The 17,487-nt window shown below is 37.2% G+C and overlaps 1 protein-coding gene across 5 annotated transcripts in view; it reads left to right on the plus strand.

Annotated features, from left to right (window-relative positions):
* Nucleotides 1-17,487, plus strand: part of LOC125246458 — a 140,655-nt gene that overhangs the window by 30,588 nt on the left and 92,580 nt on the right. For all 5 annotated transcript variants that reach the window (XM_048157433.1, XM_048157440.1, XM_048157457.1 and 2 more), the window contains 4 exons: nt 2,231-2,551; nt 2,907-3,251; nt 7,230-7,349; nt 9,350-9,679. In XM_048157433.1, coding sequence (XP_048013390.1) covers nt 2,231-2,551; nt 2,907-3,251; nt 7,230-7,349; nt 9,350-9,679 — 1,116 coding nt within the window. The remainder of the gene's footprint in view (nt 1-2,230; nt 2,552-2,906; nt 3,252-7,229; nt 7,350-9,349; nt 9,680-17,487) is intronic.

The raw sequence follows: 17,487 nt of genomic DNA on the forward strand, positions 1-17,487 counted from the left end.
TGGATTAAAATATCCAAAAAACGCTAGAACAGTGTTATATACTTTGTTGACTTGTGTACTTATATTATCCCAGATGTTTCCAAGAATGTTTAAATCTAGAGAAAAAAGAAATTATAACCAGGACACGAGCCGTGTGGGTGCATTGCCTATCAATGACATCATACCAGCATTACCCTCGGTTTCCGGTTTTATTTTGTAGAAACCATGGAAACACCAAAGATGCTTTAATATATTATGTGTTTTTTTTAGACAGATGATCAACTGTTTGGATACATTCATCAACAGAAAACTGATCATGTTATATAGCTAAACACGTTTATTCTTATTGTTTAAATCTAATTTTCTTGATTTACAGTGATAACCATGTTTTAATATGCCTAATATGGATCTAGGTGACTGCAGTGTGCAAACGAACACACAGTGTAGCATTATAACAACTTTCAACACACAAATGTGTCTAATATGATAAAACAGTGCTGCGAAGAAGCTGAAGTGGCAAGTGCGGCATATTTAAAGCTCCGCTGTTCTCGAGACATGTGTCGGGCTTGTCTCTTATTAGCAATCGCTCCATGATTTTAATTTTAAGTGAATGTAATAGAAATATACTTTAAAGCTAAACATGTGCAACATAATTATTTTATCCTAGACTTGCAGAGCTTTAATAATACATTTGTGGATAAAGCACCACTTTCTCAAAAAATAAAACATTGAACATTTAAAAATAGTTCCAAATAGTAGGTTAATTTATGTTACATCTTTAATCAGCATCATAAACGTGACATGATTTTTGACTAAATTTGCCCCTAACAGAAAGGCTTGCAATAGAAGTATTACAATCGGTTACACCATTTGACATTTCAAATTTGACAGGTATTGTCATGGACCTATGTAAGCACATGGCCTTGGTGGAAATATTTCAACTGTAAGTTAAAAAGTTAATACACATTTTTATAATAATGATGAATTATCAATATATTCACAGGGTCATACCATTTGTATACCTAAGAATACCTGACCATACCCTACAAATGTCACATTATCTCATATTTTAAAGACAGTTACTAACCTTTGCATGCAGCAGTTAGTGTCACCAGGTGTCATTCTCTGTGATATAATTTCCTGTCACGTGGTCTTCTTGCACAATATTAACAAAATGGCTCCTTGAATGGTGGTTACACCACCTTGACACTTCAGGAATTTGACTTGACTCACATGTTATTTGTTAATATGTTATTTCCCCAAATTATGTATAATATTCAGAACAATGGTTTTCCATTTATTTTTATTTACTATTAAATTGTTCTAATGTAATTATGCCAAACTAACTGAAATGGTGTTTTATTGAGAATTAACCTTTTTTAAACAAGATCATTTATTTGGTACTAAGTTTTTATGGTTACACCACATTGACATTTTTGCAATCAATCCCCAGATATTCTCTCAAAATTGATTAAAACCAGAAATTTGAGACTTGGTCCTCAAAAAAGAGAATGTATGTAAGTGATTTGGTAATTTATTTTGCAATTTTAACCCTTTTAAATTTAAACTATATGGACAAAAAAATAGTGTCACATCATTGACTCAGTGCTGTTTGAATGAAAGCTTGGTAAATTTGTTGGCGATCAAATATTCAGTATCGCTTCTCTCCATAATTAAGATACATTGTACATTATAAGCGCAGCGTTAGCAGTTCTAAACTAATATCACGCTATTTACGTCATTTACATCTCTACAATAATTGATATACCAAGTGAGGCTAGCCTCCCCTGCCATGTATCTTTTCTCAACTTTCATAAGTGCTGAATGTAAAACACTCAATGGTGATTGGCTCATTTTTTACAAACTGAGACACAAGACGAGCTTGGCTCATGTGCCTCCCCCTCCCCTTCTCTATCGGCTTAGCAGTTGTAATGACTTCGGCACGTTCGTGAAAGAACAGCTGTGTTTTTAAATTCAGTAACATGTTATAGTGTTACAGCGGTGAAATTACAAACAAAAAAATAGTACACACATTCTGATACATGAAACTAAACGAATAACTGGGAATTTTATTAACGTTAAATCATCCTTTCTCGCATTTTCTCCTCAAAATTTTGGGTAGGATGTGCCTCCCCTGATGAGCCGCCACTGTTTATAAGTCAAGATTGATTTCTGTTGAACTCTGTTCAGTAACATGAGCAGCAGTGTTATGAGTTTAATCTCTGAGAAACTGTTTGTGTTTGTTCTGCAGGAGTGTTTGGTGCTGAAACAGATGAAGAGAAGGCAGTGATGGAGGGAGATTCAGTCACTCTAAAGCCTGATCTTACTAAAATACAGGGAATTAATCGGATGAAGTGGAGGTTTAGAGATTCACGTTCAGTCATTGCTCAAATCGATAGAAATGACATTTCATATCCCAGTCTCCCTGAGATGTTCGAAGACAGACTGAAGCTGGATCAGACTGGATCTCTGACAATCACAAACATGAGAACTAATCATACTGGACTTTATAAACTAGAGATCAACCACAACACTGGGACCTTATATTTGAATTTCAGAGTTACTGTCTATGGTGAGGACACTTTTATTTATGAATAATTAGATGTTTTGAAGTTTATTGTAGTTTTTATTAATTAAAATGAATTAAGCTGATATTTAAACTGCCTAAAAATCTTACAAAACAATCTTACAGAAAAGCTTTTGCCTATAGAGGGAGCAGATTCAATCAACACAGATAAAATATACACTTAAAGAAATATGTTTAAGGAAAATTGTATTTAGCACTTAAAATAGATTAAATAAATACCATAAACTATTTAATATATGGTTCTGTAGTAACCATGAAAAATTAATTGACTGTTAAAGGTAATATTCTAGTGCCAGTAACTGTGTTTAATGTTTAATATCTGTGAATCTGTCTCATGCAGAGTCTCCAGCTGTTATTGATGCTTTTAAAGGTGAAACGAAGATTGTATCAGAGACGGAGGGAGATCCTGTCACTCTTCAGACTGATACTGAAACACACGGAGATGAGCTGATAGTGTGGAGGTTTGGAGATGAAGGAAAACTCATAGCTAAACATGATCTAGAGGCCAAGAGTCTAAGATTATATAATGAAACTGATGAGAGATTCAGAGACAGACTGAAGCTGGATCATGAGACCGGATCTCTGACCATCACAAACACCAGAATCACAGACTCTGGAGTTTATAAAGTGAAGATCAGCAGCAGCAAACAGACTTTAAACAAGAGATTCACTGTGACTGTCAGCGGTGAGTAACTCAAGACAATTAATGTAATGATTGTTTATCAGCTGTCTGTAAATAATTCATAAATTCTCCCCCTGAACTTTTATCATCTAAAACAGCTTGTCTGACACCTGTAAATACAGTAGATCTGATAAATAATGACTTTCTTTATCACTCAGGTTATATAGTGTTAAACAGTGGGTACGGAAAGTATTCAGACCCCCTTAAATTTTTCACTCTTTGTTATATTGCAGCCATTTGCTAAAATCAGTTAAGTTCTTTTTTTTTTCCTCATTAATGTACACACAGCACCCCATATTGACAGAAAAACACAGAATTGTTGACATTTTTGCAGATTTATTAAAAAAGAAAAACTGAAATATCACATGGTCCTAAATATTCAGACCCTTTGCTCAGTATTTAGTAGAAGCACCCTTTTGATCTAATACAGCCATGAGTCTTTTTGGGAAAGATGCAACAAGTTTTTCACACCTGGATTTGGGGATCCTCTGCCATTCCTCCTTGCAGATCCTCTCCAGTTCTGTCAGGTTGGATGGTAAACGTTGGTGGACAGCCATTTTTAGGTCTCTTCAGAGATGCTCAATTGGGTTTAAGTCAGGGCTCTGGCTGGGCCATTCAAGAACAGTCACAGAGTTGTTGTGAAGCCACTCCTTCGTTATTTTAGCTGTGTGCTTAGGGTCAATAGGCTTGTTCGACTTGATGCAGCGCCGCACAGACCGATCGGCGGCTGACTTGAAGCAGTGCATGCCGGTAAGAAATGTTGTCCGGCTTGAGACAGCGCTGACGTCATGTGACTGTGACGTATGGCTTTAAAGTACCACAAGAGCGATTCGAGATCAGCCGCCTGAGTTAGCCAGCGCAGTTTCTCAAGAGGAGCTGCACGAGTTCTGATGACGACACAGCTGTTTCATGATTGGCCGGATTCACCACATGACAATGATCACGTGTGTTTCGTGTTTATTGTCACGCCTTCAGCTCCACTAATGCTCAAAAATCTGTGTTTTTATAACAGTTAAAGCTCTTTTCATGTAGTCGCGATGTTGTATTGTGTCATGTTTATCAAAATAAAACGGATAAAAAACAAAGACCCCACTACATTGTTATTAAAATAACATATGCTTATGTTGAACTTTATTCTTGTAAAAACAGACGCTGTAAGCAGTACATAAAGTTTTGAATGAAAAGGTCTCTGAAACATCAGTGTATTAGTCAAATATTGCATTTATTTCACTTCAGCTGTGATAAAGTATGCAAACGCAGCGTGAGTGTCACTACGGGAAGCAGAAAGTGTCCGACTTCATGTCTCCGTTTACAGCTCCTCCCCGCCTGCACGCGGCTACTCTCTCCGATCGGTTACATCCAGCCGTAGCCGATGTCGAACACACCTATTGTCTTGTTGGAAGGTAAACCTTCAGCCCAGTCTGTGGTCCTGAGCACTCTGGAGAAGGTTTTCGTCCAGGATATCCCTGTACTTGGCCGCATTCATCTTTCCCTCGATTTCATACCGCTTAGAATTAAGGCCAATTTCTATCTTTGTCTCATCAGACCAGAGAATCTTATTTCTCACCATCTTGGAGTCCTTCAGGCGGGCTTTCATGTGTCTCGCACTGAGGAGAGGCTTCGGTCGGGCCACTCTGCCATAAAGCCCCAACTGGTGGAGGGCTGCAGTGATGGTTGACTTTCTACAACTTTCTCCCATCTCCTGACTGCATCTCTGGAGCTCAGCCACAGGGATCTTTGGGTTCTTCTTTACCTCTCTCACCAAGGCTCTTCTCCCCCGATAGCTCAGTTTGGCCGGACGGCCAGCTCTAGGAAGGGTTCTGGTCATCCCAAACGTCTTCCATTTAAGGATTATGGAGGCCACTGTGCTCTTTAAGTGCAGCAGAAATTTTTTGTAACCTTGGCCAGATCTTGCCACAATTCTGTCTCTGAGCTCTTCAGGCAGTTCCTTTGACCTCATGATTCTCATTTGCTCTGACATGCACTGTGAGCTGTAAGGTCTTATATAGACAGGTGTGTGGCTTTCCTAATTAAGTCCAATCAGTATAATCAAACACAGCTGGACTCAAATGAAGGTGTAGAACCATCTCAAGGATGATCAGAAGAAATGGACAGAACCTGAGTTAAATATATGAGTGTCACAGCAAAGGGTCTGAATACTTAGGACCATGTGATATTTCAGTTTTTCTTTTTTAATAAATCTGCAAAAATGTCAACAATTCTGTGTTTTTCTGTCAATATGGGGTGCTGTGTGTAGATTAATGAGGAAAAAATGAACTTAAATGATTTTAGCAAATGGCTGCAATATAACAAAGAGTGAAAATTTTAAGGGGGTCTGAATACTTTCTGTACCCACTGTATATTCACACTAATGACTCTTTATCATTACAGTATCAGATCTTCACTCAGGTTATATAGTGCTGATGTTTATAGTGTTTGTTATAGATCAGACTCATTCACACTAATGTCTGTCTTTATCATTACAGTATCAGATCTTCACTCAGGTTATATAGTGCTGATGTTTATAGTGTTTGTTATAGATCAGACTCATTCACACTAATGACTCTATCATTACAGTATCAGATCTTCACTCAGGTTATATAGTGCTGATGTTTATAGTGTTTGTTATAGATCAGACTCATTCACACTAATGACTCTTTATCATTACAGTATCAGATCTTCACTCAGGTTATATAGTGTTGATGTTTATAGTGTTTGTTATAGATCAGACTCATTCACACTAATGTCTCTTTATCATTACAGTATCAGATCTTCACTCAGGTTATATAGTGTTGATGTTTATAGTGTTTGTTATAGATCAGACTCATTCACATTAATGACCGTCTTTATCATTACAGTATCAGATCTTCACTCAGGTTATATGATGCTGATGTTTATAGTGTTTGTTATAGATCAGACTCATTCGCACTAATGACTCTTTATCACTACAGTATCAGATCTTCACTCAGGTTATATAGTGTTGATGTTTATAATGTTTGTTATAGATCAGACTCATCCACACTAATGACTCTTCATCATTACAGTATCAGATCTTCACTCAGGTTATATAGTGTTGATGTTTATAATGTTTGTTATAGATCAGACTCATTCACACTAATGACTCTTTATCATTACAGTATCAGATCTTCACTCAGGTTATATAGTGTTGATGTTTATACTGTTTGTTATAGATCAGACTCATTCACACTAATGACTCTATCATTACAGTATCAGATCTTCACTCAGGTTATATAGTGTTGATGTTTATAGTGTTTGTTATAGATCAGACTCATTCACACTAATGTCTCTTTATCATTACAGTATCAGATCTTCACTCAGGTTATATAGTGTTGATGTTTATAGTGTTTGTTATAGATCAGACTCATTCACATTAATGACCGTCTTTATCATTACAGTATCAGATCTTCACTCAGGTTATATAGTGCTGATGTTTATAGTGTTTGTTATAGATCAGACTCATTCGCACTAATGACTCTTTATCATTACAGTATCAGATCTTCACTCAGGTTATATAGTGTTGATGTTTATAATGTTTGTTATAGATCAGACTCATTCACACTAATGACTCTTTATCATTACAGTATCAGATCTTCACTCAGGTTATATAGAGCTGATGTTTATAGTGTTTGTTATAGATCAGACTCATTCACACTAATGACTCTTTATCATTACAGTATCAGATCTTCACTCAGGTTATATAGTGTTGATGTTTATAGTGTTTGTTATAGATCAGACTCATTCACACTAATGACTCTTTATCATTACAGTATCAGATCTTCACTCAGGTTATATAGTGCTGATGTTTATAGTGTTTGTTATAGATCAGACTCATTCACACTAATGACTCTTTATCATTACAGTATCAGACCTTCACTCAGGTTATATAGTGCTGATGTTTATAGTGTTTGTTATAGATCAGACTCATTCACACTAATGTCTGTCTCTCTTTATCTGTTCCAGCACCAGGTTGGTCTCCAGCTGCTGTAGCAGGGCTTGTTGTTGTTCTGCTGCTGGTATTATCTGCAGCTGCTGGTGTTTTTTACTATCTTCACAAAGTCTCTAAACTACAAAAGCAAATGAGTAAGTATTACAGCTGATACAGCAAGAGGAAAAATATTGAGCTTCATTGTAGTACAGTACAGTTTAAATGTATAATACAATTTTTCACAATCAATATTTCTACCTTTTTAGCAGTTCTGCTTGTGGTTGATTTAGTGCAGTAATCAGTGATTTAAATGATTGTTCAGAGTTGAGCTGAATTACATTAATACTAATTACTGAATCTCTGTCTGTTTAAAATGCTGAATTTAAGGTCTTTTGATTATGTAGTTCATGTAGTTTTGTTTTTCTGCTATTGAAGGTTGAGCAATTTAGCAGAAACAGCCTTAAAATCATCCTGCTGTCCTTTTTCTGTCATTTTAAGGTTTATCGGGGCTGCCTGAGCTCTTCATTCATTTGGACATCATAGACTATTAATACAGAAACTCTAAACTGAAACACAAGAAAATGTCAAGAGATTTTGCATGTCTATTACCACATAATCTCTGGTCAGTTAGTGATATTTTTCCCTATAAAGACTGAGATATATTTATTCTAAAATATAAATTCATCATTAGCCCAGCTTTGTCTTTGAAAACAGGAGCACTTTACACAGTAGTTTTTAGAGCTCATGTTTCTCAAACAAGAAGCAAGTGTCATCTGTCTAAAAGTATCATGTGACTCGGTTACTTGCTCATTGGAAGTATTAAGTCATGTGATTGTGTGTGAACAGACAGAAATATGAGTAATTGTTCATTGATTGTCTTCCCCTTCACTAAAGCTCTCAAAAAGTCACACAAAAGGTATTTGGGCACAAACAGACCACCAGATTACCTGTCTTCGATGACTAATTCGATGAATTAGTTGTTTAATGTTTCATAGGTGAACTTGATGCATTTTGACTATGAAAAATAAGATTTAAGAAAAGATTTTGAGGAAACAAACACTTAAGCTGCACACAAAGCTATCATATGGGTTCAGAAGGCTTGTAGCAGATGAACTGCATTTCTAGTGTTTAAATATCATTTCTGAGCTTTATGAAGGCCTCTATAAACTGTCATTACATTGAAGGCCTCTATAATTATCTTTTCATGGTAAAGAGCTGCAGGAACACTCTTCAGAATCTAGTCATTCATTTGGAAGAACGTGAGGACGAGAAAATAATGACAGAATGTGACAATGAGTGTGTAATTAAAACAGATGTTTAATATAGCAAAATATTGAATGAACAGTTTACAAACAAGTTTGTTCCTTTGACTAAAACCTGATTTTTTTTTTCAGTGCTATTTCAGTGTTGAATTATTAAAGGGTTAGTTCAGCCAAAAATTTAATTTCTTTAGTTAATTCCTCACCCTCATGTCATTCTACACCTGTAAGGCCTTTATTAATCTTCAGAACACAAACTAAGATATTTTTGATGAAATCTGAGAGTTTTCTGTCTCTCCATTCACAGTCTACCACCACTTTCAAGGTCCAGAACACTATTAAAGACATCATTAAAGTAATTCATGTGACTCCAGTGGTTTGACCTCAGTTTAATGAAGTCAAATGAGTGCTTTGTTTGCACAAAAAACATAATTTATGACTTTATTTACAAAATATCAATCTCCGGTATGCGTTTGTGTGATAAATTGAGGATAAACCACTGGAGTCACATGGATTATTTTAATGATGTCTACACTAGAGTTCTGGATCTTGACAACAGTAGTTATGTGGACTGTCAATGAGGGACAGAAAGCTCTCAGATTTTATTAAAAGGATCTTCATTTGTGTTCTGAAGGTGAACAAAAGTTATGGGTGTGGAATGACATGAGGGTAATTAAGTGACAGTGTTCATTTTGGGTGAACTAACCCTCTAACAAATGAATGTATGCTAGCATGAAACATTATTGCATTGTTGCAGATCTTTACTTAGATGTCATCAAATGATAAAGTGATTATTAGAAGCTCATGAAGAGTCACACAGTATCTTCTCAGTCCTTCAGTTCACTCTCTTACAATCTCCTCTTTTCTCTGTTTCTGTGTGCTGCTGTCACATGAAGTGAAGACAGTCATAGAGGGAGAATCTCTCACTCTAACCCCTGGCATTGAAATAAACAAAGATGATCAGATACAGTGGCTGTTTGGAGATGAAAAGAAGATGACTGTCATAGCTGAAATCCAAAGAGGGACTAGAGAGATCACTGTTTCTGATGGGAGATTCAAAGACAGACTGGAGATGGACGAGGAGACTGGATCTCTGACCATCACAAACACCAGTACTGAAGACACAGGAGTCTATAAACTGAAGATCAGAGGCGGCAGACTTGTACAGAACATGTGCAGAAGACTTGTGCAGAACTTTAACAAAAGATTCATTGTTTCTGTCACTGGTGAGTCACTCAATGTTATAATGATTACATTCTTCCACATACATTCAGTTTTGGTGATATGTTGTATGTCATGTCCTTTAAAACAGCATCAGTTTTTGTAGGTATGCTTGCACAGAGTCAGGTATTTGGTAGACATTTGCTCAGCATATTTTATATATTATTTGAATAACAGTTGTTTTCCATGCAGCTATGAGGAACAATGTGAAGTTTATTTAGTCACACTCTTAATTTATCAGTGCTAAACAGCAGTAAATGAAGTTAGAAACTTGGTTTGTTTTGGATATGTACAGTAGATAACAGTATTGGCTCCTAACCATAAATTTAGCTGGGCTAGATTCTGGGTTATAGCGTTAGATAAAGCTTTTACATTGTAATTGCTGAACACATGCAGACACTCTTTTTCAGTGTTGTGTCCTTACATAATTCAGCCTGAAGGTGGCGTTCTAATGCAGATTGATTCTAAGTTCACACAAATACAATCTGCAAGTTTATATACAAAGTTGTGAATAAACTTGAGCGAAAAATTGGAAAATTGCATAAAAAAACTTGAAAAACAGCAGTCCACTCTTTTTTTTAAACTGAAATGAAAGGCAATGTGGGTAAATATTCACAGCCACGACACCACACAAAGATACAGAAGAGAATTAATGAAAACATTTTAGATCAATAAATCTTAAAAATAAATATAAATAACTGCAGAAAGGCCACACTGCAGATGCTTTTTGCATGTCGACAAATCAAATTAAATCGTCTAAATTGCCTGTGCGAGCAAGCTTTAACTCTACAGCGCAACATTGATGCACTGAAAAACAATCAAAAATTAATTTACAGAATTGAATTAGAACAGAATATACTAGAATGTACATTTCCTGAAGAAAATGTGAATGGTGCTTGCAGTGGCAAAACTCGGTTGCTAGGGTGTTTCTAGGCAATTGCTGTGGTGTTCTAGGTGGTTGATAAGTTGTTCTGGGTGGTTGCTAGGCAGTTGTTATGGTAACCTGTGTGGTTGCTAGGGTCTTGCTAGGCAGTTGCTAAGGTACTTTGGGTAGTTGCTAAGGTGTTGCTAGGCGGTTACTAGGGTGTTCTGGGTGGTTGCTAGGTGGTTGCTATGGTAACCTAAGTGGTTGCTGGACAGTTGCTAAGATACTTGGGGTGGTTGCCAAGGTGTTGCTAGTTTGTTCTGGGTGGTTGCTAGGCAGTCGTTATGGTAACCTGGGTGGTTGCTATGATGTTACTAGGTCAGTGTTTCCCCTAGGTTTACAGCTTTGGGGAGGGGGGGACACAGACCCTGTAGGGGGGTCCGGGGGCATGCCCCCCCCCCGTAAGAAAATTTTGTACATTTTAAAGATGAATTCCTTAATCTGGTGAACTTTGAGAGTTCAAAAAGAGCTCCAATCCGTGTTCAGTATCCAAATTGAACAAAGAAAAAGTCTGTGCATTGAGTTGTACCTGAATCCACTGTTAAAAATAAATTATCCAACTGCCCAATGATATTCTCTGATTTAGTTATCTGAACCTGATTATCCCATTAAAGTTATTCACATGCCCCCCTGTAGGAACATTTTTTACATTTTAAATTTAAATGCATAAATCTGGTGCATTCTGAGAGCCAAATTAAGTGACTAGATCAATGAAGAAAAAGAATTGTCTTGTAAACAATTTTGTGCTCTAAAAGTATCTATTTATTGGTGATGGTAGGGCACATTAGTCACGAACACAACATATAGTAGGCTAAATGATAGTTCATAAGTGGTCAAACATGTAGAGTATACATTTAAACCATTAAAATATGTAGCAAAAGAGGTTACCTTTGTTGAATTAATTTATTAGCAGGGGTCTGTATCTATACATCTGTATTTGTGCAACTAATGGTCACTCTTTGACAATCCAGAAAACAACAAATGAATAAAAATATATAATTATAAGCTGACCAATAAAGATGAGTTTCTGACCATGAACTTAAAAGTTAACGATGTACATATTCTTCTGTCCCTCGCATGAAGCTATGGAATGGCTTCAGATGACTTTGAATATAGTCAGGGGCGGTTTCTTCATTAGGGCAGTAGGGCGACGCACCACCAAAGTGAGAAAGGGACGAATTTTTCAATCACATTCAACCACAGAGTTACGCTAGCTGTCACTGCTAGGCTGTTTGTTCTGCCTCTGGATATAGTCCAATCAGCGTCGAGTTGCGCTCTGTGGAGTACCGCCTCTTTTTGGGCATTTCAGTCTGGCGGAGATTTGCCCCGACTGCTCCTATAGACTTCCATTCAAAGAACTTTTTTTTCGAACTGCAGGCACTGCAATGCAATCTCTATGGGTTCCGGGAGGGCTCGCACTAACGTGTTTCGTCATCATACATAACCTTAACTTGTGCAGCGATTGGTGGAAACAAACATACCTCTATTAATAATTTTTTAAGATGAAGTGACATTTAATAATTTCCTAATTTACATTTCACAGACATATTCTCCAACTGTAAAAGTTAGAAAGTCGAGAAAATATTTCCATTTTGCACTTCAGGCGTGGACGAGCCTTCAGCAAGCACAAACTTCCGTGAACGAGCGCCGCCGCGCGCCGAACAGACGGAGTTCAATCTGAGTAAAATACATTTTGCTCAAAATATTTGTTGAAAATTTGTTTTTGTTGGCGAACATAATTTTGTTTCTAATTTCTACATTATGTCATATGTAGAATTTCGAACCTACAACTAAGTGTATTTGTACGATAGCAGTAACTGTGTAAAGTGACTATTCTAGGGTAATCAAAATAATAATAAATTATTAGTCTGTTCTTTTGTTTTTATTTATTTTCATTTTTAGTTTAGTGTATTTAATTTCTGCTTCAAAAAACATTTTGTTTTTAGATTGTAAAGGTACAATTTTTGAATGTAGCCTAGGCCTAATGTGATTTTTTGCACATAATGTATAGCATATACTACACAGTTACATTCATGTTTGTTTTTATAGCCTTCAATATGAACATTGTTTCTAGGACAATATTGGGCAGGATCTTAAATAATTTTTTTTTTAATTAAATACAGATATTTTTTGTAGATCTCAGCCCTATGGCATGCTTTAAATACTGAATTTTCCATGTTTTAGATAAATAAATGATTATATCACTTGTTAAATGGATATTTAACAATTAGCCTATTCATTCCTGCATTTCAAAATTTTTTTTTTTGCACCCCCCCAAATATTTTTTGCACCAGCCGCCACTGAATATAGTGCACAAAAACCTAATTGGTGCTAGTCTTATCTCTTTAGCTCAATTACTCGCACTTTTGCCGTATAAAAGAGCGCAATTATCAGGCGTTATTTAAATATCGCGACAAGCCTAATTTCCGTTTCATTTTGAGACTGTGGCGGGCCGCCACATTAATGTATCACACTAGTGTATGTTAACGTTAGCTCAGTCAAGGTTAACATCAACAGGTGTAGACAGAAAATATGATTATCCTGACCTGAGCTAATTTACTGAATCAACCAACTCACATCTCATTTCTTTCATTTCATGAAGTCATCTGTTGCCGTTTCTAGCGTTTCACTTTAGAGTGTGCACGCAACGTTCTTGGACGCGAACGCGCGCATCAACACAGGCAGGCTCTCTGTGTTCTGCTCCTCCATGACGGCGTGCAGTTAAAAATTCATAAACTAATCTACCCCCCTGTCCCCCTGACAGTCCCTGTTGGAAATTACGCCCTTGGACGCAAGTGTTTGTTTGTGTGCGAGTGTGCGCGCGTGCGCACTCATTGGGATAATTGTAAACTCGCAAACACAGACAGAAAAGACATGCCATCGTGGAAATAAGACATATTACTTAAGGGCTATTTAGTTTGTTTAATAAAATAACAAATTGTAATCTGGCGCTATAAAGAAAATCAAATCAAATTTACTTGACCTTCAAGGGGGGCGGGACGAGCCGTTAGGAGGGCGGGGCGCCCCCCTTATATAATGGTAGGGGAAACCCTGTAGGTGGTTGGTAATTGTCACACAGATGGAGTTTTTTAGAGTTCTTAGCCCACTTTAGCACTTAGCTAATCACTATTAGCATGTAGCTATTCACTGCTAGCATGTGTAGCATGTTAGAAGTCCAGTTTGCTAGCATGAGTCAAAAGAGCCAACCGCCATGACTCTGATGCAGAGATACAGGTCTTGATAAACGTTTGCTAGGGTACTTTGTTTGGTTGCTAAGATATCCCTCTTTGGATTTTGGTTGCTAGGGTGTGGCTTGATAGTTTCACATTGATCCTGAGAAACTGATTGGTTGCCTGAGTGAAATGAGCCCGCCCCCTTGTCTCTATGACACTGTGATCAATAGTGAGTGAGTGAGAGAAAGGGTTCTAAGGGCCTGCATGTGTGTGTGTGTGTGTGTGTGTGTGTGTGAGAAAGTGACAGTTGCAATTTAAATTTCTGAACATTCCGCCATTGAAAGTCAATGGATGTTTCTCAATGTGCGTTCTTCAGCGATCTTTCGTCCTTGTGTTCTTGCTCTACTTCATCATTAACCGTCGAAGTACAGTTCCAATTCTCAAGGACGCAAGAACAGAGAATGCATTAAAGTACCCGGATGTGTTCTTGATATCGAGGATGCATCAAATGCAAACTTGAGAGAATCAAACCTTTAAAAATCCCAGAAGGCGCTGCGGGCGGTCGACATACGGAAGCCTGCAAGCTTTAAAGTTCTCGTTCTCACTTATGAGATTCCCGCTACAAATACATGACGGCTCGTGAAAGTAAATGGTTTGTTTTGCTTATTTTTAATAAAGTGATAACCTGAAGAAAACCTCCAGTATTTTTAATGAAATATAACAAATAATCTTAACACTGACAAAGCATGTAAAGGCTACTTATTTTCATAAATAAATGCAGTGAAATAAAAAGATATAAAATTATGTGAAAATGTCTATAATAATTTGAAAGAAATCTTTAAATAGGTTATGACATTTGTTTGTGATGTTATGTTGTATTTATTGTGCATTAGCCACTTATAATATGCTGGGACGGTCAGTTTAGCAACAAGATCACAGCACATCTCAATTCTCAAACGATGCGTTCTGTGTCCTCGCGTCCTTCCGAGTTCGTTCTTTCAAGGTCGGTTGGCAAGAGCGGACTCCACGAGAACGCAAGTCCGTTCTTTGCGTTCTTGGAATTGAGAAACAGCCAATGGGACTTTTTCGCGCTAGTCAGCTCGTTCACGTTGACCGGCAGAAACGCGCCGCAGTGTTTGTTGTTGTTGAGTGGTAGGACATGAGCTGTTGGCACAACTTGCATTTTTGGATCATCTTTTACTATTTCAAAGTGCATTCAATTCTACACTTTAGATTTTCTTATCCCAGACATTGTTAAAGATTTAATCCCTGCCAGTAAGATGCTCCTCTGTCGGTCACGGATCATTGAAATGAAACTTAAATCTGTCACAGGGGTGGTTGGATTTATTCATTTATTCATTAAAAATATTTATTGAAAACTTCTTTCATTTCATAACAGGCTGTATATTAACCTACTGGGAGAAAACCGGTACATCTATGTAAAATCAGATAATGAGCGCCTTCTGTTGAAGGCAGAGGCATCATGAATCATCACACAGCCTACCTGCCGAAGCCAATAAATTTTAATATTTCCAGCTCACTTTATGACTTAAAATAGTCTAGAAACTGAAAATATTTATCGCAGAACATATTTTGGACTGATATAGTTTATATTGAAGTCTATGCAGGCCTGGACTGACCATTTGTGAGCAGCTTCCAGTAGATCTATACTGACGTAGAAATCAACACACTGTAATGTCAGGATCAAGACTATGCAAGTAATTTAATGCCAAATGTTTTTGAAATAAAAAGCTTGTTGAATTGCACTAATTGAAAAAAAACATGCATCACATTAGCTGTGCTTGCATTTAGATGCATTGTATTTTTAAGGCTTGCATTTTTATGGGCTGAAATTCAACATGGTCGTATATTTAAGCTGTGAATATTTCAATTAAAAATATTTCACACACATTTTCATTATTAAAAATTCAATAATTTATATTCACCTTTCAGATTTCACTTCCAAAATATTCATTCTGTTTAAAAATACAACCTATAAAATTCAACTAGCAATTTTCAGTCCATTTTATTTCGCTTTACAAATTCGCTTCCACAAATTCAGTGGTTCAAATTCGGCAGAAAATTCAACATTTCACATCCGGGGAACTGCAGGAAAATCAGTAGAGTGCTGATGCATGATCTCCATCTGCTGTTAGTCGACTTCACCAGCAGGTGCCGCTAGCGGCTGTTTACAAAGACGAGCAACGGCTAGTAAGTCATCATTCATTCATAAAAACGGATTTACAGAAATGGAGCAAGCAGTAAGTGAATGTGTGATGATTATCAGGGACAGTATAAATGCAGAAAAGCTGATAAAGACACAAAAGCTGCATTTATGTTTAATTCAGTGTTTAATTCAGCCGCGCGGTGTTGTACTAATACTAGGGCTTCCCTCATCCGTCATAGGATTCCCCTGCCATCAGGACATATAAAACTCTTAACACAGCTTAATGGACTCGTACAGTGATATAAAAGACCAAACTCGCACCTCATTTGTGATGTAGATTATTCTATATAGGCTCCAAGAAAGCAGATACTGGCATAAAGTTGTTTTGACGCTGAACGTCAATTCGCAAATTTAGGGACCGTCTCTAAAGTTACGATATTGGTATTCACGTTTCTACCTTCAGTAGCGTTTAAAGAGAATGATTTACAGTCACAAAACCAACTCTAAAGTGTTCATCTAGGGCCCCATTTACACTGCACGGTTCAAGTGACCCAATTCCGATTTTTTCCTCCCATGTGGCACAGATCGGATATGAGTCACGACCGTGTAAGCAGGAAAAAAGAGCATGGATTCCGATTTTCACAGATCGGTTTCAGGCCTCATTCATATGTGGTTATAAATCAGATATGAATCGGATATGTGCGTTTGCGCCTGCAGTGTAAACGTACAGATCGGATATTCCCCTGTAAATGCGACTCCTGCGTCATTGAAAAGTGAGGGTTTTTTAACATTTCGCGGTACAGACATACCTATAACAAACGGAGCATCTCTAGTTGACTGGTAGATTATTAATTTCATTTGTTTGTGTTAAATAAAAGGCGATCTGACGTTGAAATGTGTTGCTCTTGAAATCGCACTGAGTGCTCGTTGCCGCTGTTGTCAGTGACGACGGCTCATGCACAGACGCGCGCTTCAGTCCCGTTGTGGAGACTCTATTCGTTCCATTGAAACCACAAAATAAAAAGCACACAAACTTGCAACTGCCCTTGATATACAGTCACTGATGAACGCATTGGTTTTAATGACAAAAAAAAAGAAAAAAGTATAGGATGGCGGGTTCGAGCCCATGAAGCTGTGAATATCTACCCGTCTCCGAGTATTATTCAATTTGCACGCTTCCAGCGGAGCTGCATATGTCGTGAAGAATTTGTATTATTTTTTATATAGGGATGTAACTATTGCATTAAAAGGGTTTCTGTATGAATTCATGTCAATAAATTAATCTCAGTGTACCATTGAAATTGATTTGTGATGTCATATAGGCTATTTTTGGCATGTTTTGCCAAGTGCAGTGTAAAAAGGAGATATCCGATACAGGTCACTTTTAAAAGAAATGTAAGCACGTCGTCCAAAAAAATCGGATATGGTCAAAAGATCGGATCTGTGCATTAAGACTTGCAGTGTAAATGCGGCCTAGGTCTCAGGTCGAACAGTGCATGCGCCCTACTCTCTCTCTCTCTCTCTCTCTCACACACACACACACACACA

This window comes from Megalobrama amblycephala, linkage group LG1 (genome assembly GCF_018812025.1).
Source record: "Megalobrama amblycephala isolate DHTTF-2021 linkage group LG1, ASM1881202v1, whole genome shotgun sequence".
Classification (NCBI taxonomy): domain Eukaryota; kingdom Metazoa; phylum Chordata; class Actinopteri; order Cypriniformes; family Xenocyprididae; genus Megalobrama; species Megalobrama amblycephala.